The sequence below is a fragment of the Nannobrachium achirus genome (assembly GCF_963921795.1).
Source record: "Nannobrachium achirus genome assembly, chromosome: 24".
Taxonomy (NCBI): Eukaryota; Metazoa; Chordata; class Actinopteri; order Myctophiformes; family Myctophidae; genus Nannobrachium; species Nannobrachium achirus.
This window is the reverse complement of record NC_137831.1, coordinates 36709109-36733754: the sequence shown is the minus strand read 5'-3', so window position 1 is coordinate 36733754 and position 24646 is coordinate 36709109. Positions and strand designations below refer to the sequence as shown.

The window sequence follows — 24646 nt, the reverse complement described above, 5'->3', positions numbered from 1 at the left end:
GCTATATGTGTAATAGGACAATACGTGTATTAGTGTAATAATAGGGCTATAAGTGTAATAGGGCAATAACTAATAGTAACAGTTTAATAGGTTAATAAGTAATAATGTAATAGGGCAATAAGAGTAATAGTGTCATAAGTGTAAAAGTGTAATTATGTAATAGGCCAATAAGTGTCATAGTGTAATAACTAATAGGGCAATAACACACGCCCGGAGGATCACTTTTTACAGACTTTTATTCAACTGCTTTTACATTCAAGTGTTTTATTTTGCACAGATCAAATTTAGGTTTCTTTCCCCCCCCACACATCACAAATAGAAGTACATCACAAATAGAAACTTCAAACAGGTGCAGGGGCGGAGAGAGTTACTACAGGGGGTCCTCCAAATCTTCCAATCCTTTTTATATTAACCACTTGAACCCTAGTGTCCATATTCTGAGAACTGTAGCCGAAAATAGCCGATCTACAAGCTTGTGAGCTTGTAGATATGGAATCTATGAAAAGGTTGTGGGGGTCCCTGCTCCATCTCTCTCTTAACCAAGGGGTCCTTGGCCTGAAAACGTTGAAGACCCCTGATTTATACTGTTATATTGTGTCTTCTGATGGCCGCTGTTGCCTACTGTGTTGGAACTTGGGGGGGGGGGGGGCCCGGCGGGGGGGCTGTCAGCCACTGAACAGGTGTGTGTTTGTACTTGCGCCTGCGTGCGTGCCTGTGGGGGAGGGCTCTTGCAAAATCATAATTCGTGTGGTATTTATCAAAACAGAACATCTTGTGCAATGGCACAAGGCACACAGCGCATTGGTGGCGCGTCTCGCACCTCTTCTTTCCCTCATCACTGCATACTTGACAGATTCTTGTCGGGTACTTCTTGTTTGTCGGCGGGATGTTTTCAGAGCGATGGCGAGAGCTCTTAATGGCCCGAGGATCAGGTGCCAGGGCTCGGGGGCCCGGGTTGGGGCAGGTCCAGGCCTGGACAACAGCTTCGATAAAGCCCAGCATTTCTTTAAAGGTGCCCTCAGGATTTCTGGCCCGATACACCACGAAGGAATTGAACATACAGATGGAGAACATGTACAACATAAACTTGTTCGTCCACTTGTAACTCTTCCTCATGCACGGATAAAAAGAGAGATTCTGGTCTAATTTGTCAACTCCGTTCATCTTTTTGTTGTATTCTATTACACAATCTGGCTTTTCTTTCTCTACCTGGGCTTTCAAAGACTTCCGCCAGACTGTTACCTTCCTTGTGGTGTTGTGGTGGAAGGTAGAGACCATGCGCACAATGTTGGCGTCCCTCCATGCCATGACCATGACGTTGTCCTGGTGACGGACAACTCTCTCCCCCAGACGGAGATTTGGTTTTTGAATTACTTCAGGGCAACCTCTGTTTGCCCTGATGGTCCCGCATGCATGGGTGTTCTCGGCCAGGAGTTCATTACAGAGACCGACCGAATTGTAGAAGTTATCCATAAAAAGTTTGTAACCTTGACCCTCAAGGTCACCAAGGAGGGAGTGAACCGTCGCTGACAAGCTGGCGTGTTGCCCACAATACGGGCGGATGTTGTGGCAATATCCAGTGGCTGAGTCACACAAGATGTATGATTTTATCCCGTACTTCACAGGCTTCATGGGATTGTAGACCTTGAGGCCAAGGCGCCCCCTATTAAGCAGTGTCCCCTCATCTATGGAGATGTCCTGTGATGGTTGGTACATGGCCTGGAATCTGCTCACGAGATAATCAAGGACCGGTCGTATCTTGTACAGTCGGTCTGTGCCCGTATCCTCAGCGTTGCTGAAGTGGAGGAAGCGAAAGATTAACTGGAACCTGTTGCGAGGCATGACTTTGCCAAAATATGGTGTCTCGTGTACACATTCCCTCCAATAAAGCTCCATCTCTGGTTTCCAAACAAGTCCAGTCAGGAAAAAGAGTCCCAGAAATTTCTTCATCTCCTCCACTGTGACCGGCTTCCATCGCCTGGCCTTTGAACCGGGCATTTCAGTGAAATTGATAGTGCTGATGATCTTCGCTGCATATATATTGGTTTGGTCCACGATGGTCTGCAGTACCTCCTCCGTTAGAAACAGGCCAAGGAAGTCCACTGGGCGCTCTGATTGTAGAGCTGCAGCCTCGTTCATGGGCCCAGGTTGTGCTGTAAATGGAAACTCCAAGGGACACCAAGGAGTCTCCTCCTCACTCCTCCAGCCAGTAGATGCAGGAGGCTGCACACGTTTATGTCCACAACCTATAAATTATTTAAATAGATAGATTACCATACAGTACATATACAATAGGCACACACACACACACACACACACACACACACAATAGGCATATGATATATACATATATATATACATGAATACCTGAATCGGTCGATTTATCGGTCTTACAAGTTATTAATCGGATTCACTGGATTTTAGCATTAAATAATTAACCTGCTGTGGAACTCTGAACTCACGTTTACTGTTACAAATCATTAGTTCAAAAGTGAGCGCTGCTAAACACAGTGCAACGGAAAGAAGAAAAAAGAAAAAGCTGCCTGCGGGAAAGCTGCAGATCTATAAGCCCACAGCGTGTTGCATTTTGATGGGTTGTAAACGTGTAGATCTGCTACTTCCGACGCAGCACACTGGTGTGTGTAAAATGACGCTCGCAACTGTGCGACAAAGCGACTTGTAAACAAACTAACGTGATAGTTCCATAACTCTATGGATTATTCCAGTGGCGAAACGCAACGTTTGGATTTTATAAGAATGCAACAGTAATGGATTGGATATAACACACAACCATCAGAAGTCCCCGTACTTGCCGACAGCAAAGGTAAAATCACAGCATCAGTTTTTACTGCAAAGGGCTACAATAGAGTATTGGTTTTCAAAGTGGGGTCTGGGGATCCCCAGGGGGCCTTAACAGTTTCCAAGCCACGGGGGTAGATTGACGAGAATGATTAATTAGGCAGCCAGGCCACAGACGAAGATTGACGAGAATAGGCTATTTTTGTTATAAAACTCAAAATACATTATTTTTGCCGATTTAACAACAAGGGTTCCGTACGGAACCTAAACGCTTGTCTCCAGTGGCAGATCATGTGACTGAATGAAAACAGGAAGTGTACGGAAGGAAGTGACTGTTTTGTTGTGAAAAGACCTTAGAATGCATGAAACACAAACACACACTTTCCTCCTCACCCGTAAGTCGTAGCTTCATTCGGAAAAAAGATCTGAGCAGCTGGTGGCAACGCGGTTCCGATCGTTACCATCACATGCACGGAGCGTGTGCGCGGAGCGCCCGACGCAAAAGTAGCTATTAGCTCATTTTGTTAGCATGATCGTATGAGTGTAACTGTGGTAGAATTTAGCGTCACCCAGGGTACTGAAAGGAATGGACAGAACGGATAGATGTGTAAACAGTGTTTTCTTGTGGTCGTAAAAAAACACTGAAATGGGCTGGCATAGAAACTGTTAAGGAGTTCTAGGGGGTCCCCAGCTAAATGATAGGAACCAAATGGACCCTTATGGGTACAGTATGTGTAACTCAGGGGAGTGTACAAATGGAACCAAATGGACCCCTACAATAATTGCACTGTACTGAAGCCTGAAGGACCAGGCCTTTTTTGTGTTCTTTTTCATATTTCTCCACCTGACTAAAGCCGGTTTTCCATATGCATGGCCCCATCCCACACACTTGTGTCGGGTTTTCACAACAAGGAACTGGGTAGAGTGGTGTGAAAGTGGTACAAAACGGGGATATTCCACTTTGAAAAAAACTTTTGGTCATTTTATCGTCTAATCAGGCTTTTATGAACACCATGAACAGATTTTAATTTGCTTCGTTCAATATTTAGATATTTGATGTAAATGTTACCCAGGGCCACTCCACATACACACCCATTGTAACTTCAAACTCCATTTTAACCATGATAGATTCATTAAAAACACACATTATTTTTTCTGGTGACTCATAATACCCTCCTAATACGTGAGCAGGCAGTGTTTTTTCAATAACTTCTTTCATTTATTTTTAATAAAATATTATTGTATTTAATTTTTTCCATTTTCCCAAAGAATTATTAAAAATAAAAGAAAAAGGTTATTGAAAAAACACGGTCTGCTCACGTATTAGGAGGGTAATATGAGTCACCAGAAAAAAAATTGTGTGTTTTTAATGAATCTATCATGGTTAACTCATTTAGTGCCAGCGCCCTCTAGGGGCCATAGAATGCCAGGGTAACTCTCATAGGCGAGCGCTTTAGCTTCCAGGACCTCACCTTCCAGGACCTCACGTGCTCACGTTCATGCACGTCATGGAAAGGTCCCGGATGATAATGCTAACAGAATGGCTATTCCCATTTTGTCATCTAAAAGATCATTTTTGGGCGATTTCGCCGTAAATAAACCTCGCGCCGCTTCCCTAAAGACACAATCCAGAGATATAAGCCTTCAAAGATGTGGTCTTTCATTGGATTAGGCGGAGATTGGCGATTTCGTTCGCAAATAACGGCCGGCCGGGAGGTTGCTAGCTTTCGGCTAGTAGCTAGAAAAATCAGGCCAGGCTTCAGAAGGCCTCTTATCATTTTATTCATTTCATTAAAAAAAGCCGGACTACTTCGGGATCGGCACACTCGTGTACTCATCGGAAGCGGCGCCGAACATTGGGTGAACATTGGGGAGCTCAAAAATGTATTTTAAACCATTTTTAATGGAATATATCGTCGGACAGAGTAGAATGGCTAGCTGGCTAGCGAGCCAGGACCACCCACGACTCTACAAGCAGCTCGGGGTAAGTGAATTAATAAAAAAAAAATTGTATTGGATTGAAATAAAGCCGAACTAGTTCGGGATCGGCACAGAATGAGTTAAAATGGAGTTTGAAGTTACAATGGGTGCGTATGTGGAGAGGCCCTGAGCCTGGAGGGCCAGATAACATTTACATCAAATATCTAAATATTGAATGAAGTAAATTAAAAACTGTTCAGGGTGTTCATAAAAGTCTGATTAGACAATAAAATGACCAAAGGTTTTTTTGAAAGTGGAATATCCCTTTAAGTATCCACTCTAGAGTGGGTCCGGGCTGGTCCAAGCGGTGCCTTAAAACTAAAAGTGACGTATACGCGCTACTGATACTGATTGGTCGGAGAATCTGGCTCACTGGCTGAGCTGTGTCTTCATAATTTGAGACAGATTTTAGTTTGCAGTCACGGCTGCAAAGCAAATATAAAAGCAACGCCTGTTTGTTTTATATATCTGTTTATAAAGAGGTCGATTATAGGCAGAATTGTGTTCCCCAGCCCTGCAGTTGGATATACTGTAGTGGAAAACCTACATATTAAAATGCTGTGCGGTGCGGTGTCTAAAAAACTGTTATGGAAAATCAGCTTAACTGTAACTGCTAAAATGAAGCTCTTGTGTGAGACAGATTTCCAAACCATGTCAGTAGGCTTTGTACTTGACATTAAGTATTCTTTTGTATCTACATGTCTGTGTCCATTTAGAATGAACACAACAATGACATGATACTAAAATGATTTGTTATCCATCTTTCTTTACAATTTTCTGTTATTCCTTGGTCTTTTTTATCCATTATTTGAAGGTCAGCAATGCTACTTTATATATCTAGCTTCTTAATTAAATGGAAAATGAATGTTTCATTAAACTTGTGTATCATCAGCTCCACAAAATCAAAATCCTTGATGACTGGTTGGCGACATTTTATTTCACAAGATTTCTTGTTACTTAGGGGAGGCCATGAGGTGACTGTTGTCTTCTCCCCCTTGCTGACGTCGGCCTAGGCAGAGGGTTTGAACCACTCAAAATTCCGCATGAAGGGCATATGCACTAACCACTGCACCAACGTCGCGCCTCCTATATATAGGCCTATAGTGCTAAGCAGTAAAAGCAGGGGGTGGGGGGATCTTACCGTGGCCTGTTTTGTGTTTGCCGGTCTGTGTCCCACTGCCTGGCCTCTGCAGATCATCATCTGAAAACACATTCCAAAATAAAATCAATTATTATATATATTTTTTGTGAAAAGCTAAGCAATACAATTACAATAAAATACATTACTTAGTCTCTCTCTCTATATATATATATATATATCTCTCTATATATATATATATATATATAAATAAATAAGCTAAGAGCGAGGAAAATAAAAATAATCTTACCGCATTTGTGTATCTGTGTCTCTCTGCCTGACACAGATGCAGGCCTATTCGGATCAGCATCTGAAAACACATACAAAAATAAAATAAACGTATTATACAAAAATAAAATAAACTTATTTACGACTCAATTTGAATGAAAAGTTCAGTTGAAATGTCTGTAGGTGAAAAGCATTGAAATCAACACAAAATTATTCTTACCTCCACCACGTGGGGAAGCATCACCAACATCAACATCTTCATCATCATCACCCTCATCAAACGAACCTGATAATAACAGATATGTTTAGACATGCACGTTTAGGCATTCGCAGACCATTTAGGGATGGCCAAATGGAGAATTGTTCTTAACCGGTAACCGTAAGGCCTTATCGGTTAAATAACCGTTAACCATTAAGGAAATTTTAATGGTTAAAGGAGTTTTTCTCCATAATAAAGTGCCATATTTACACATTAAAAACAATAAAGCTAGGAGAAACAAGAATAGCCTACAAATGTTTTCAATAAGAAATCTTTTTACAAAGAAACGGTAGGATTGACATCATCAGTCAGTAATTTGTAGCATAACAGCAGCTTCAAGTAGATCGACTCTTTCCCCCCACTCCTCGAGTTTGTTGTGCAGAGCAATAATTTCCAATCGACTTTTGGAATGGTTGAAACATCGGCTAAGAAACGTGATGTCTATTTCATTAAAGGTGATACACCATGAAATTTCACTTTTCCTATTTTAAAACCTTTTTTTGGGGTCCCACTAGCACCTTCTATCCTCACAAAGTCCCATTTCTGACCGTTGTGTCTTTCTCTGGTTTTGGCAAGGCGGAGGTTAAAAGCATCCCACGGGTTCTCAAAACAGGCTGTCCAGATTTGCTGCCGTCGCTGGCGTCAACGACGGCCGTTTTTGAAGATTTTTTTTTTTTTTTTAAATGCATGGTGTATCACCTTTAATTGTATCTCTCGCCCGTGTTTTATGTGTGCTGATGAAGCATCATTACGAGTCTGAGCTTTGTGTTATTTTCGCACAACCAAGACTGATTAACGTTCCACTCGTCAAGTTGTGTTTTAAGCTCTTCTTAAACAGGATTTAATGTGACAGGGGTCCGTTTTGGGAAAAAAATAAAAAATTATAATCTGAGCTTTTGTTTCCTGATGAACAAGTCAGCGTGTACGATTCCAAAGACGTTGGTGTATGGGGTTTTTGTGGGTTGCTTTTCTTTTTTATCGGTCACCATTAAGCGTTAATGCTTAACCGTTGGCCATCCCGAAGACTGGGATCAAGTTACTATGCCAGTTGTTGATCCGGTCTGGGTCTATTCCGGATATGTAAGGGTGTACATAACCAGATACAGTAGGCGGGCTTTCGAACGATCACACTAGTTGGTTAGCAATAGAAACCAGGCTTCCCACGGGGTGCCGCTGGTGAAGCGAGGTTAGCAGACTTACTCGAGCCTGAAAATAACAAATATATATTACAAAAAAAAAAAAACGTACCGTCAACGAAACGATCGTCAGTGTGTTTCTGCCACGGCTGCCACTCTTCCAGGGATCCTTCCATCCAGCTCTCTGTGTCAGAGAGCTCATCAGACGAGGAGGACCTGATAGATTGATTGAATAATGTATTCGTATAGGAAAAAGTAGCATAGGGAAAAAGTACAGGAGAGTAGCCTACAGTTCACTGATACAAAGTCAACGATAAGGATAATACATACCGCTGGGAGTTATATGGAGACTCGAGGATGTTTTTTACGGACGCGACCCTTTCCGTCAGACCCGGCCAACAAACCACTGATTTCGGGGTCCCGGGGGTGGCGACAGAGGGCAATGGAGACGTGGTTTGTGGTGTGTGGTTTTCCGACTCCGGCCCTTCGTCGACCTCGGAATCAGTCTCCGGACAGGGCACAGAGGACAACAAAAAGGTGTCCATTTCCGCCTGACCAGGAGGGAAGACCGGGGGAAGCCTTCTCCTTCTAGGTCGTCCGCGAGCAGGGCCTGATGATCGGGCTGGTTCACAGGAACCACTGGTCGAGGGGACCGCCGCACCATGGCTCGAAGCAGCCAGAGAACGCTTCCCGGGCCCGGCAGGAGTCCCTGCTTGCCGTGGGGGGATTAAACCCACTCAGAAAAGGAGGAAAAATGTTTCAAATAATGGAAATAACTCTAACCAAAGGAACTAATAACTATACCTACTATGCTATACTACTTACAGATCTATTGAAACTAGATACTATTCAACTCAACTATCTTTTTCTCTCTGTTGCAACGCTCCTACCTACTACCCCAACACTGAGGTAATTTCATGTGTTCCTTTTAAAACCTTTTGAGAGTTTGATTTTGAATGCTTTCAATCTGGCAGGTGTAGATGTGTTGTTGATGTGTTTGTGGTGGTTTGTTTTGGTTCAGAGAGGGCCTGGCACTGACTCTGATCTAGCACCGTTGTTGTCTGTCCGGGACATAATATTTTGTTGTGGAGACTTTGAACATTTTTGGTAGGGTATGGAGCTGTGTGTTGTGTTGACCATTGGCAGGTCACAGCTTTTCAAGTGAGAAATGTACTGGATTTTGATTTATGCAGAATTGTCTCTTAGATCCAGCCGCTCTGTTTACGTTGCCGCGTCACTCCACTGCTAGTCTCTGCACGACTGTGCTGTCTGCACTCTGCAGCCTTGTGAGAAATGCCTTCACTGTGGGTTAAAGTTGCTACATGCAGTTTTCTGCTGACATAAGCAGGCAATTACTTATTTTTATTTTATTATATTCAGACGGCTAACCATGCTTCCTAAAGAAATGTTGTCTCTGTGACACTTCCTGGGGCCACAATCTGCCTCCAAAACTATTATTTTTATGTGTGAGAAGTTTTGTCATTGGTCGATAGATGGATAGCCTGCCAAATAAGCAGACCAATCAGGACCGCCTCTTGTTCTTGTTCGGACTGGTTGACCTGTCTGTCAATCCTTTTAGTCCCGGTCGGCTGGTTCATGCGCTAATGAGCTGCTAGTGACAGAGTTTCTTACAGATAAAATAATAGTTTTGGAGGCAGACTGAGGCTCCTAGAAGAGCCACAGAGACTAGATTTTTTAGGGAGCCTTGTTAGCCGCCTGAATCAAATAAAAATAAATGTCAGCAGAAAACTGCTTATAGCAACTTTAAGGGGAGATTTATACATTTACAGTATGTATCTCGTTTTCAAACACACCAACTTTGATGTGTGATATTTTGGTTCCCTTTATGACAGAAGCCTCAGACTTTGTCACAGGCTAGGGAAGAATGTAATTTAGCATAACATTATATAAAGCAAATTCTCTGGTTTCTCAGGCCTGGCGGAGAGAGACAGCGACATTTTCTCGGGTTTCCCAGGTGGTGGCAGTAAATGAGTTAAGGTCCTGTTCAGTTGCAAAGGTGAGCCCTTAATGCATAACTCCATCTAAAACATTTTCCACATTGGTCACAGTGGTAGGGCTTTCTCTCGTGTGTGTGTGTGTGTGTGTGTGTGCGCGTGCGTGCGTGCGTGCGTGCGTGCGTGCGCGTGTGTGTGTTTGTGAGAAACTTACCGATGTTAATGTGGTCTTCAAGTTCAACATAAAGTTCAACTTTGGCACCGTCTGACTCTCGGGACCTCTTCACCTGCAGGCTAGACTCCACAGACTGGTCTGGAATGAAGGAATGGAAAAAGGACTTTAATGTGACATGGGTTGTAGATGAACATTGAATGTAAAACAGGGGGAATAATGGTGTTATTGTTTTCAAAGACTGGGCAGCCATTGACCCGTCATGGACTTTCCTACTAAAACATCCTACCCGATCATCCCCATCCACAATAATGTTTTTCATTTAAAGGGTTTTCAGTTCTTTTAATGATTCTATATACGGTCATAGCTATTGATGTGCCTACTAAAGAAATATAATGACAACACTGTCACTCTGGGACACTGAGTGTAGACATAATGCTGCTTCCTTATCAGGAGGGAAGCAGCCGTTAAGTTTTATCATTCATTATTTACTTAGGTGTGAGCCAAAAAATTCCCAAACATTTCCCCTTTATTTTCTTTCTAAGAAAATGCTCCAACCATCAAATAAAGAGCTTTCACACTTGTAAGTTGTTCTGGATAAGAGCTAAATTGTAATTTTAATTGTTTAGGCGGGAAACTGTTATTACAGCTATTTTGATTACAGTACAATATTTTCCTTTTGTCCTGCTTTTGCACAAAATAAGATTTCTGTTTTTTTTTTATTATGACAATAGATAATATCATATAATATGCATATACAGATATTTCATGCTGTCATGCTTCATGCTACAGTATAATATACATATACAGATATTTCATTATAATCATACACTCACTCATTGGCATGATAACTAACAGTCAATAGAATCAAAACTAGAAAGATGGAATTGGAATTGCAAGTGTGGTTGCCAGACGTGGATTTCGCAAATGTTGTCTTACCATTTGAATTTTCCCCATTCAATGGGGAAAGGGTCAAATTAATTCACTAATACATTAATGGCCATAAATGGAGATCTCTGTCAGTTCTTGTCCCTTTTATGCCCATATATGGAGATCCCTGATGTCTTCAATATAAATCCCATCTTGGAAAGCCCATATATGGACCTATTGTGTCAGTCTCATGTGGTCTATGATGTCAGCCATCTCCATATTTGGGAAAAGTTTAATTTTGAATAATGTCAATGTAATGAATGAATAATGCCAATGAATAATGTCAATTTAATGTCAATGTCAAATTAAACAATATAACGTGTCCAGATGAAACCGGTCAATTTGACATATGGCTCAAGTGCGTGCCACCAAAACTGTGGGAGGAGTAGCGCGGCAAAAAAAAAAGTTGACTTAGGAGACGATGGCAGATGGAAGATGGAATGAAGTCGGACAAGTACTATAGTCTGGTTGCCAACTTACAGAGGTCCAGGGGGTCTTCAATTTCTATTTCAATTTCAACTTTAGGTTCCAGTTTAACAGAAACAGTGCTGGCTGGTGCTGGAGACCTCATCTTCACCTGCAGGCTGGACTGCACAGGAGGTTCTGGAATGAAGAAATGACAGTAACGACTTTGTCTTATTTAAACAACAACACCAGAGGGAGCGATCTGATAACACAAACCATTAAGACAAATATGGGTAAATTCTCCTTCTACAACACTGCCACCCAGGTGTGGAATTCCTTGACTACTTCCCTTAAAACATGTCCTTCAAAACCACCCAGAAAACTCACCTTTCAGGAGGCCAGAGGCAGAGGTAGTTATCACTTCTCCAATACACAGACGAAAGGTGAGCATCCCCCTTACCTTAGCCCTCCCCCTTGTTTCCCCTACCCTGTACATAAAGTGTTTTTTTTATAACTGCAATGGTTTTTATTTTATTTTATTTTTTGCTATGTCCACGAATTGAAAACCAAGGACCTCCGACGTAAACAAGAACGCAAAAGTACATATTTACTTATTTTGGATGTTCCTTTTAGGCAGGGTGTTTAACTGTACCACATTTGTATTTTTATTTTATTGACTATACTTGTACTGTTCTCCATTTTTGTCTAATAAAATATTCAATTAATCAAAAACAACCCTGTTAAATCAAGGGAACCTACAGTGCAATTTAAAGACAGGCCAGTGAGCCTGAAGCCATGTTGAACCATGTTGAAGGTAGAGCCTTGGCTTGTATAGATTGCTGTAATGTGCAACATATACAGTATAAGACAATGTCACCGACCTTGATAAACCATTTCATGTATACTGATGATTTGGCCATTGTATCCCCTAGTAGTGCAGGGTTTCAGCAGCTACTGAATATATGCTCAGAATATGGGGTTAAGTTTGATGTCAAATACAATGCCAAACAGAGTGTGGTAATGATATGCAGGACCTGAAACTCGATTTTCCTTTTCCTGCATTTTATTTGTCTAGTACCCTCGTGTGTAACAGTTGCAAATATTTGGGGCACATCATTAACGATAAGATCGAAGATGATTCTGACATGCACTGACAGAGTCGTATGTTGTATGTGCAAGCGAACATGTTAGTGTTAGAGCCAGTTTTAGTTATACATTTTTTACACCAGCTGTTTGCCAACTTGTAAATCTCGTCTTTAGCACTGTTGACCTAGGACAAAATGGCAAGATTTCTCGTCATTAGCAGTGAGAGAGTTCAAATGCATACCTGCAAGCTCAAAAACGTCTTCATACGACGCTGTACGACGAAATATAAAATGGTGTCAATGGAAAACGCAATAAATGATGTACATTAAACACTCAATAGGTTTGAGTGATCTTTTTAATGAAAGCACATTTTTGCTGCCATGCTAATACATAAGATTAGCCTGATTTCAGACTCTACGCTGGGGCTTGAGTCTGAAGTTGTCTCCATTCTATTTGATTGAAAAGGGGAGGGGATTTAAAATTTGAAATTCCCAATCACAAGAGATCTGGTGGGAGGGGTTGTGTTTGACTTTTGCACACAAAACATTCCCTCCTCCCCCTCCCCTCAATGACATGCACCAAACAGGTCATTGTCTTTGATGTTTCATTGATTAGAGAGAATCACTAACGAGCTATTCGACACTTGTATGGCTCAATCAATGACTGCAGTTCGGAGCCCTTTGAAGTTCAAAGGGAGCAATTAAGAACTCTGGTGAGCCACGCAGCCACCCCTCCCTCCACTGTTTCTGTTGATTTTCAAAAGTTAGACGCACCCCTCCTCCGTATTGCATTGATTTCATTGGTCGGTAAGTCAAGATACCGTATCAAGAGACGCGTCATATGACACATCCAGACCAAGAGAAACAGTCCACTCAGAGAGTGGGCGGGTCTATTGGCTGGAGCCAGGCTAGGTTAAGATAGTAGTAGTTAATAAAAGAAAGACAAAGCATGCAACTTACTTAAGTCCAGGTCTTCAACTTTAACTTCATCTTTAGGTTCCTGTTTAACTTCAGCTTTAGGTTCCTGTTTAATAGCAACGGTACTCGCTGCTGCTGGAGAACTTATCTTCACCTGCTTGCTGGGCTCCACAGACTGGTCACTTATCTTCACCTGCTTGCTGGGCTCCACAGACTGGTCTGGAATAGAATAAGACTTTGATGTGATATGGGTTGTAGATACAGGTTGAGTGTAAAACAGAGAGAACAGAGAGTCAAGTGTTTCTCAAAGACAGGGTGATGTGAATGAACGTGGACACTGCATTGATGCAGTGACAACTTAATTACACTACTATCCATCCATCTTTAACTGCTTATCGAGATTTCCAGTGTTCCCTGTTCTGGGAAATCCTTATCCACTACATCCCTAGGGAGATGCTCGGGAAGCATCCGTACTAGATAAGCTGGCTCCTTTACAAGCGTTGGAGCAGCGGTTCTACTCCAAGTCTCTCTCGTGACTGAACTTCTTACCCTATCTCTCCAAGGGAAATGCCGGCCACCCGTCTGAGAAAACTCATTTAATCCGCTTGTACCCGCAATCTTATGCTTTCAGTCATGACCCACATTTTATGACCATAGGTGAGAGTAGGATCGAAGAGTGCTCGGTAGACAGAGATCTCTAACCATCTCTAAATGACATTACTAATACTTGTTTATTTTTCAATGAATAATGTGAGAAACATTGCACTGAAGTTGGACTGTGCTTAAACATTACTACATGCCAAAAATGTAGGAGATATAGGATCGGCTCGCTTCATCGGGATAATTTCACTTACATGCAATTTTGTAGTTATTTTCTCAATAGTTTCATGGATTTTATATTGTTGGGAAGCATTGGTCTAAACCAGGGGGATGGTAATCACTGGAACACTGGCATAAATGTGTGAGTTTTCTTTTTGGGTTTATTGCCAATTGCGAGATTAATGATCATTAGGCTCCTGATGCGAAAGAAAATATTTCGAAAGGTTGTTACAGGACAATCAAAAACATTATTTATAAATACATATATTTATTTACGTGGTGTCATGATTTAACTTCATGCTGATATGGCACACTGACTATCAAGACAATTAAAACTTGGCACTTGTCAAAAAGGTTGCCCTACAGTGGGCTATAACTCCATTGTTGAATTAAGAGGGGTGTTTGATGAGTTCACTTTTTCTTATCATACTATGACACTGACTTTGCGTCTCTGTTCTCCATTACCTTTCTGAAGGTTATTTTAAGCTGCAGCTAATGATAGCACAAGGCAAACCTCTCCTCTTCTGTCCCTCACCTAGAAAAAGGAATAATTGTTCCCTTAACGCTTCCAGTGCCAGCCCCTAGAGGGCACCAAAGAATGCCAGACTTTCTCCCATAGGGGACTGCATTAGCATCCGGGGGCTCACGTTGCAGTGACGCGCGTGCTCACGTTCGTGCACGTCATGGAAAGGTCCCGGATGATAATGCTAACAGAATAGCTATTCCCATTTTGTCATTTTAAAGATCATTTTTCGGCGATTTCGCCGTAAATAAACCTCGCGCCACATCCCTAAAAACACAATCCAGAGATATGGGCCTCCAAAGATGTGGTTTTTCATTGGATTCGGCGGCGATTCGCGGTTCCGTTCGCGGCTAACGGCCGGCATGGCGACCCCCGGATTTGGGACACTGGATTTTAAATTTAGGCTCAGGCTTCAGAAGGCCTCGGATCATTTTATTCATTTCATTAAAAAAGCCGAACATGTTCGGGATAGGCACACTGGACTACGTTCCGGAAGCGGCGCTGAACATTTGGTGAACATTGGGGGGCTCAAAAATGTATTTTAAACCATTTTTAATGGAATATATCGTCGGACCATGTAAAATGGCTAGCTGGCTAGCGTAGGACGAGCCAGGACCACCCACGACTCTACAAGCAGCTCAGGGTAAGTCAATTAATAAAAAGAAATTTGTATTGGATTGAAATAAAGCCGAACATGTTCGGGATAGGCACAGAATGAGTTAAAGTGTAGGCACCATGAAATTTGCCTTGTAAAACTGTTGACACATGTCTCTAAAGGTCCCCCTAAGTATTTTTAACATATATTTGAGTCCTATTAGTTTGAAAATACATAGTTACATTTGAGGTTTATAAATTAATAAGACCAACTGCGGCCATTTTGGGAAATAACTTCGGATAATAATAAAGTTGTCGCGTGAAAATGACGAAAGCAAGCAAATCTCTCTTGCTCGAGAAATCAGCTGGACACGCCCATTTCTGCCCCCCCACCCTGCCGTGTCCTCATCACCATGGCTTCACGGACTGACAAGTACTCATATTTTGTAATCAAGTAAAAGTATCATTATCAACAAGTAAAAGTATCGATACTGCAATGTAGAAATAAACCGTTACAAGTAAATGTCCGTCACGCACTGTGAGCTTGTAGATCGGCTAATTTCAAATGGCCGAAATGTATATATAGTGATTAATGAATGTTTTGTAATAATAATTAAACAGTATTTTTTTATAACTTTTTTTTTTTTTTTAATAACTGCAGGGGAGTAAAAGTAGCCTACAATGATTTATTTTGAGATGAAGTGGAGTAGAAATAAAAGTACTGAAAATATAAAACACTCCAGTAAAGTAAAAAATACCTCAAAATTGTAGGGCCCTCCTTAAAGGGGCACTCCACCACTTTTCAACCTATGTTCATATAATTGGTCCTCACTCAAAAATAGCCTTTCTTTTTTTTCTCAGAGGAGGGCTGTGGGCTGGTCAGAAACCCATAGTCTTGTGACATCATCGATTACCAATCCAGCTTATAGAAACTGCAGGCTTTCTATTCCTGAAAAGTTGCAATTTTAAAGTGGAAGCCATTGTTCTCGCGATATTACAAATCTAAATATTTTTTTCAAAAATATTGATTACATTTTTTTTTTGGAAAATGATGATGTCACAAGACGATGGATTCTGAACTTCCCACAGCTCTCCTAGGAGACTTGGACTGAGTAGAAAAGAATTGTGATATTTTATCATGAACATTAGTGAGGACCTATTATATGAAGACAGGTTGAAAAGTGGTGAACTACTCCTTTAAGTACAGTATGAGTAAATGTACTTAGTTACCGACTGCAGGCGAGCCGATTAGAAGAAGAGCTGGTCGCGGCTATCTCCGCCTCAAAGTACATCAAAATTGTACTTAAAGCTATACTGTGTAAGTTGCTCAACTAGTGGTCAGTAGCAGTAGAGCAAACCGCGGTCGCGTCTGCTTTTTTCGGCCGTTTTTCGCCGCGGACCGGGCATTCAGACCACCGCGTCCGCCTCGCCTCGCCGAGACCTATCCATAGAGGTCTTTCGTGTCCCTCTACGAGCCTCGGTTGGGAGTTACATGCTAGACTCCTAGCCCAGTGTAAACACTGCAGTGTACTTCCTGAAGAGCTCAGCAGTGTATGATCTGGGCTTTGATTGGCCGGTAGGGAGACACGTGTACAGAATGATTCATACGACGTAATTTTGCCGGGAAAAACAGCCACGGTCACGGCCACCAGGGCTCAGTAGAACACATATAACGAAAAGGCTTTGGGAGCTGAAATTAACAGAGTGGGGGTTCTAAAACTTTAGCGATTTAATAGTTAGGACAATTTTAAGATATGTTTTATAAAAAAAGTTACATAGTATAACTTTAAGTACAGTATCTGAGTAAATGTAGGCTACTTAGTTACTTTACACGACTCGACTCGCTAGCAGGCTGCACGTAGATGCGAGCGGGCGAGCGGCTCTCGCCTCTCATCCACTCATAATGATGACAAGCCTCTGTCAAAGTGCTTGGTTTAATGTTTTATTTTAACTCTATCTTCTAATTATTATTAACTTATCCTCACAAATAGTTGCCCTGACCAGCTGTCCCCTATTTATCTTATTTTGTCATGATGATTTGTCCCTGGAATGGCCCGGGAAAGAAAAGCTCCATAAAAATCACCGAGTCACAAAGGCTTGTTCATCCCGCACATGAAGCTCTCATCGCGGCATTAACAGCGAACAGCAGCCGCTGTCCGCAAAGCCTGGAGCGAAGTAAAGACCCGCCCACTCGTGCGAGCCCTGCTTCAGCATGAATACAGCGAAATCAGTCCGGACAATTACAAAATATGACACAACGTGTGATAGCATACATATCGTTGGTCATGGTCGCTGACAAAGTTATGTATTTACTGTATTATTAGGGTATATATTAGGGATGTTAATCGACGCATTATTGGCGAATCGACGCGTCGCGGCCGAAAATCGACGCGTCGATCGACTTTTTTCACTTTTTTTTTCGCTAAGCAGCAGCTGAGAGGAGAGCAGCACAACGGCGCATTACTTTAAACAACACAACGTATGCTGCACCCATCAGAACTTGCATCAAAGCCCTAATAATAATGATAATACATAATTGCTCTTCCTTGTTAGCATGGAGTCTGTTCTCTAGAGACTAGAAGCAGAGTGACAATAAGTCCATGGAACGTGCGGGAGCGCTGACCGCTCGCTCTCATATATCCCCGGTGTGTCGCATTAACGTTAACGACGTGTGGTTTGTGATCATCGCACACAACGGCGACGCTGCCATTAACAAGCGAGCTTTCGTGTCAAGCGTGCATGCAGAGGCAGGAGGTAAACAAAAACATCCAGTCCATAGAGTTGATACAGCCAGGCAAGTCAGCGCGCACATCAGCCCGGTGCCCCGGTCCAGCAGTGTTTCTCAACCAGTAGTCCGCTGACCTGACTAGCGCCGCATGCATGCGAATGCACAACACATGCAGGCATGCACTCGTCTCCGACACAGACACACACACACACACACACACACACACACACACACACACACACACACACACACACACACACACACACACACACACACACACACACACACACACACACACACGGTCCTCTCACATATGGAAAACATTAACGCTTATACCGTTTTTGAACGATTAAAACCTTTTTTGGGGGAAAAACTTTTGAAAAATAAAAAAATATATATATTTTTCGACTTTTCGACTCATACTTTTTGAGTCGCGGTGAGCGTGAGTCGATCGACGCGTCGATTTCCGATTTTTTTTCACATCCCTAGTATATATATCGTAATTCCCACGGCCAATTCTAAGCCGACTTCCATTGGGTCATGTGACCAACATTCCACTAGTGACACGCTGTTTCTGCTCGTAACTTTCCGAGGCGGCTGGGCGGTGCTTCGGGAGTTGAGACCGCCTTCTCCCTACAGCTCTGAATATTAACCCTTTCAGGGTATAGTTGCATTGGCAAATATTTTCACAATTATATCACAATTATTTTGAGACAAAGTAGAGCCCAATCTGTTACCCTTCCTTTAACAGCCCCCCACTCACCCAACTCAAAGTCCTGGAGGTGCTGGGGTAATCGCCTCTGTCTCTTCGTCCGTCCTGTGCCCTCTGGACAAACTGATGGTGGAGAACTCCTCTTCGACTGCAGGCTAGACTGCACAGACTGGTCTGGAAAGGAATAATAGAACAATAACTTTAATAAGAACTTTTTGACCTGGGTTGTAGGATTAAGTGTATAACAGTGGCATCCAAGAGTGAAAATATGTGTTTTTCAAAAAATGAACAGTGATTGGTAATACAGTACATTACCAAGCTTCAAGCGACTTGCATGTTTCTTTTTCTTTTTTTTTACCATGACAATCATATAGTATATAATCAGAAAAGGGACAGAAAAGGCCCATTGAACTCAAAGGACTTTAGGGGTTTTGGGGTTACAGAAAACGGCCTGTTATGGAAATATTGGAAGTTTGCTTCTTCAAGTTTAGTTTCTGTGGGACAAATGCCATTTACATATGCGTAAGCATCTCTGGCCCTGGCTAGGGGGTCTGACACCTACCTCTTTTGTGCTTGCATCCTCAGCATTGAATGAATATTTTATGTAAAAAGGACATGCCACACCTATTGTTTGTTGGCCATGGGACCCCCTGGGTTTAGCTTGAGAGAAGGGTATCCAAACGGGAGGAGCTCATTCGGCTGTTATTTTGGACAGGAGGCGTGAACCTTGTCCACCTAGAAAGGTCCACGCAGAAAGCACAGTGGAAATAAAAAAAATCAAACTTCTTTGGTATATTTTCCCCCTTTTTAGGCAATAAAGGCCTACTGCGTTTTATTTGTATGTCATTCATTGTTAAATGCACGTCTCTGCAGAAAGCACAGTGGAAGTGGGCGAAAAAGAATTAGAGAAAATAATTAAGAGATTTTATGTAAATGTTGCTACACTCACAACAACATTTTTGCTGCATTTTATTTGTCTGTCATTCTATGTTAAATTACTTAAAAAGGACCCCAATTGAAACAAAACGCAAACAAAACAAGCACAAAAGCCTTTTGCCATATCCTTTTGGTTGACCTTGTACCAGTGAAGTGTACCGTCATAAAACTGTTTAGCTCCCAAGCCGCAAGGTTGACGCCCCCTGTCCAAAACATCAGCCGAATGAGCTCCAGACAAGACAATGAGGGCAGACAAGTAATGGAATATGCTGTGTATGGACTAACTTGCTATGCCTCCTAAATAAAGCTGGACATTTCATCTTCATCTGGACAATATATTTCTCCCATAACAGTCCACTGAACTCAATAGACTTTTGGGGGTACAGAAAAGGTTACAAAAAACATATTGAACTCAATGGACTTTTAGGATTACAGAAAAGTTAACTGAAAACAGGTGTTCAGACCTAGAACAATGGTCTGGTTGCCTATTATATAGGGTGACCATATTATGAATCCCCAAAAAGAGGACACTCAGTTTCATCAGTGAAACGGCATTGGCGTTTGCAGTGCATTCTTTCAGCTCTGCGCAGTGCAAGCTCTGCTCTGCTCTAATCTGATCTGAACAAGACAAGCTGAGGGAGGGAGCGATCGCAGGGCAGGCCGTGTAGTATGAATAATACACGTACCGGGGTTTGGGGTGGAAATCCGCCTCTCACGGCTTTCCAAACGAACCATTGAACGTGCATTGTAAATGCCCATGCTTTAACTCTGATATGCGCAAAACCCCAGACATTTGTAGGAATTTATGAGAAAAAAAAAGGAAATAAAATTAAAATAAAAAGTAAACAGACTGGCCGAACATTCCCCTAAAAGAGGACATGGTCACCCTACTATTATATAGCAAACACACCAAAAGATAGAGGGGCATGAAACGTACTGGTATCCAAGTGGTCTTCAGGTTCCTCTTTAAGTTCCTGTTTAATAGAAACAGTGCTGGATTCTGCTGGAGAAGTCATCTTGTCCTGCAAGCTGGACTCCACTATCGCCAAAATAAAAGCCTGGGTTTCCGAGGCTAGGACTCCACAGACTGGTCTGGAATGAAGGAATGGAATAAGGACGTTTTTAAACAATTAAAACAGAGGGAAAATGGGGTGTAAAGAACAACAAAGGTTGGATAGTGTCCTTACATGACTTGTATGAATTGTAAAAGGGACCCCAATTTAAACAAGCCAAAAGATCTCTTGTGGTTTATTTCCTTTTAGTTGCCGTACTGTCCTGTACCTTTTCCTAAGCAAACCTCTAATTTTAAATCAATCAATCAACCAAGCTTCAGTAAAGTGAGTGTTTAGGGCTTGAGCTAGAGCCTATGTTTTCTCTTGTCGAGTCTCACAAGATTTGGCTTTTGCTAAAAACATGGAAATGTATAGTTCACCATGCAAGAATGTGACTTCTTAAGAATAAACAGATATTGTATTGAATCAAGCTAGGGACATGACAGCATGGGATTGTGCTTAATTGGATTGATTCCCACAAATATAGCACTTTTATGTTTGAGATGTCCATGCACATTTACAGTAGGCCTAATTGCCTTACCTTTCCTAGGGAAGGGACAATAATTTGAATTTATCGCAAATAAAAAACTATCAACATAATCGTATCACACCAATTTTAATTTGTCCGTCATACAATGGACCTGAGTTGGCATCATACTTGGACCACTTTTTTTTCTGTCTACACCAATTCTGTTCCCTTAAACATTGCTTACATGGCAAATAACTAAATGAGTGGCATTTAGTAATTTCAAATATATTTAAATTAATAGAAAATGTCATGTCTTACATCTTAGTTGACCTTGTATAAGTGAACTGTACTGTCATGAAACTGTACATTTCCCTATGCAAACTTCTAATAAATACTCCAAATTGATTTTACAATATAAATTACTTGACCCTAAATTTACCCCCATTGATTCTGACCCAAATGCATTTGGGTCCCCATCCAGTTCCATGCATTGGAATCCCCATCCAGAATCAATGGGGGTAAATTTACTATAGGCCTAATCATTTTTTTTTATCTTAAGAATGCGACAAATACAAATCAAGGCTCCATGGCATGGTGTGACTAATCAATAGAAAATAAGTCATTTGGGGAGTGAAATACTCTTAAATGGGGGTCCGTAGGCCTAGTCTCATGCATGTCAAAGAGAACCACTGACTTAAAGAAAGGGATATTTCACTTTCAAAAAAACGTTTGGTCATTTTATCATCTAATCACGCTTTTATGAACACAGTTTTTAATTTGCTTGATTCAGATAGTTGATGTTAATGTTATCCGGCCCTCCAGGCCCAGGGCCTCACCCGGATACACATTATTGTAACTTCAAACTCCATTTTAACCATGATAGATTCATTAAAAACACCCATTATTTTTTTCTGGTGACTCATACTACCCTCCTAATTAGGGATGGTCCGATCAGGTTTTTTGGAACCGATCACCGAGCACCGATCACAAAAGTTTGATCACCCGATACCGATCAATCACCGATCCGATCAAGTTATTATTTATATATTATTTATATTTTCTAAATGTTAATGTTTTAACTTTAATTAATTAATTCACTCATGAATTCATTTATATATTTGCCTTATAGTTATTTACCAGCATTACTATGTATTTATTATCACTAGCCCTTACCCGTTCAAAGATATGAGCTCCGAAATGATGTGCAGTGTGTGGGTTATGGGGTGTGCACTGTGCACACAGTATATGAGGGATGGAAAGTAACTTTAACTGGTGCTTGCATGATAATATGTAGGAGCATCAATGTAAGAAATACCCGTTTCGTTTAATGGCTATAGAGATACTGTGTACCGATCTGCATGATTTTTGGACAACATCTGAAACAGGGCCAGACAACCGCCCACACACACACACACACACACACACACACACACACACACACACACACACACACACACACACACACACAGAGCTGGTTAAACAAGTTGCCTCATGCTAGATGCAGAATAGATATGCCTCATGCTGGATGCAGAATAGATATAGATACACCATAAAAATGCTAATATACAGCATATGATTTGTGAAAGTGACAAACGGGCTTCACAGTTATGTCAGGTGTGTTCATATGCTAATGGTGATGCGATTTCAGATCAATTGCTCCAGCCACTGAGGAGAAACGCTGTGACAGACAGACACTCACTCAGACAGACACTCACTCACTCAGACAGACAGACATTCGGAAAATTATATGTTTGATAGCAGTAACTAATTATTCCTTCAGCACTGTGGAAATCAATACCCCAAAATGGCCTCAAGTGGGCATACTGAACGGCTGGTTGATCGGATGCACCGATCGGATCGGTGAATTTACCTTTTGATCTAAACCACCGATTATCGCCGATCACGCTTTGATCGGCCCGATCCGATCCATTGCCGATTGATCGGTAACATCTCTACTCCTAATACGTGAGCAGGCCGTGTTTTTTCAATAACTTTTTTCATTTATTTAAAAACATTCTTTGGGAAATGGAACAAATTTAATACAATAAATAATTATTAAAAAATAAATGAAAAAATGTTATCGACACGGCCTGCTCACGTATTAGGAGGGTAGTATGAGTAACCAGAAAATCTAATGGGTGTTTTTAAAGAATCCATCATGGTTAAAATAGAGTTTGAAGCTACAATGGGTGTGTATGGGAAGAAGCCCTGGAGGAGCAGGGCCTGGAAACATTTACATAAAACATATAACTATTGAATGAAGCAAATTAAAAACTATCCAGGGTGTTTCAGTTTCGTACGCCTAACGCCTTATTAGACAATAAAATGAACAAAAGTGTTTTTGAAAGTTAAATATCCCTTTAAAGAACATTACAAAAGATATTCAACATTAGCTGTTTGATTTTCACCCCACCCGAACCAAAAAAGCCATGCAGCGAGCTAGCACTTAGCAACCTAGCTAGAATCCGCTAAACAGACACACAATGGCGCACAATTGGCACAAAGATCGTGTTTATACATACGTTCGTCCACCCGGTTCCCATTGACTGAAATGTAATCCATCAAACTGTCTCCGTTGGGGTTGTAACGATACTGCTGTAGTTTCTAAATAATACAGTACAACTTCAGACGAGACGTGCTTGTTGTTGCTACTGCTGCTGGTTGTTGCGTAACCTAACGTCGCGTTGTTGCGTAGCCCCGCCCAGAGCCCAACCAGCGTTGCCAGATTTCGCGAGAAAAACAGGCAACTAGAAAGATGCAATTGGAATTTGCAAGTGTGACGCGAATTTTGCAAATGAATTTCGTTTTACCATGTGAATATTTCCCATTCAAAGTCATTCCTACATCACAACCCACTTTCTCTCTCTTGTAAAGGCACATCAGAGCTTCATTTATCAGGTCGGCTCTAGCTCTAGATGTCCCTCTCCCAGGGGAGGCCTTAGCTATGTTTCACCAGTTTCAATTGAAACGGGCCTCAGCCACCAGGGGGCCTCCAAGAGCTAGCCAGCAAGTTTTGTTCAACTTGCAACACACGTATAACACTTTTTAATAATCATATAACCTTGTTAATATAACGCCATTTAGGTCAATGCTATAACATTATGTAGTGATATAATAATAATATATAAATAGCAGGCAGTCATTGACTATAAGTCAACTTCTGTGTGCGATTGTTGCGTGGCTACTGTGGCCTGGGTGTGCTGGTGGTGGCGTGGGGGGGCCTCATCAATAGCTCTTGAAACGGGCCTCCAGATTACTAAGGCCGCCCCTGCCCTCTCCACAAGGCCATAAGGCCAGTAGTGCTTTGGGGTATCAGAGTAGATGACAATACTTTGTCTGGCTTAATTTGCTCAATCCACCATAATGCTCAGATTATTGCCATTAACTCAGTGGCAAAAACGGATGCCCCGTTGTGACCCGCCAGCCTTCTGGACTTGAGGGCCCACCACCAGGGGCATCACAAGGGGGGGCGGGAGTGGGACTGAGTTACTAGGGCCCAAGCTGGAGGGGCCCTAATTATTTTATACTTTAGCTATTGAAAAATAGCAGATATACAAGCTCACAGCACGGCACCGAGTGCCACGCTGCGAGCTTGTAGATCTGCTATTTTTGAAAAGACGTGAAAATGTGTGCAAATCTTTGAATATATGTATTCAAATTGACTCAAATTTTGCTTCTGGGGATCCCTGGAACAAAATATTTTGATGGGGTCCGTGGCCAAATACATATAATTTTGGGGGTCCTTGACATGAAAACGTTTGAGTACCACTGACATAGAAACATTTGAAATATTCAAAGACTTTTCAGG

At 41.7% G+C, this 24646-nt stretch overlaps 1 protein-coding gene across 1 annotated transcript; it reads right to left on the bottom strand.

Moving 5' to 3' along the window:
* Positions 1–457: 457 nt before the first annotated feature.
* LOC308280419 (uncharacterized protein) lies at positions 458–23491 on the bottom strand. The gene is made up of 12 exons (XM_080720685.1): positions 23361–23491; positions 20255–20409; positions 18433–18555; positions 13048–13224; positions 11078–11200; positions 9710–9808; positions 7871–8276; positions 7653–7756; positions 6366–6431; positions 6168–6227; positions 5921–5980; positions 458–2246 (listed from the first exon to the last, which is right to left on the bottom strand). The coding sequence occupies exons 2-12, from the start codon at positions 20331–20333 to the stop codon at positions 619–621; spliced, it is 2925 nt and encodes a 974-aa protein (XP_080576811.1). The 5' UTR covers positions 20334–20409; positions 23361–23491; the 3' UTR covers positions 458–618.
* Positions 23492–24646: the final 1155 nt, after the last annotated feature.

What these genes read in the sequence shown, in the direction of transcription:
- LOC308280419 (XM_080720685.1), bottom strand. Translation starts at nt 20,333, where the DNA reads ATGACTTCTCCAGCAGAATCCAGCACTGTTTCTATTAAACAGGAACTT. An exon ending in TGAAGACCACATTAACATCG is followed by an intron (nt 8,277 to 9,709) that starts GTAAGTTTCTCA and finishes TCCTTTTCTGAG; the next exon opens with TGGGTTTAATCCCCCCACGG. An exon ending in TGACGATCGTTTCGTTGACG is followed by an intron (nt 6,432 to 7,652) that starts GTACGTTTTTTT and finishes TGTTATTATCAG; the next exon opens with GTTCGTTTGATGAGGGTGAT.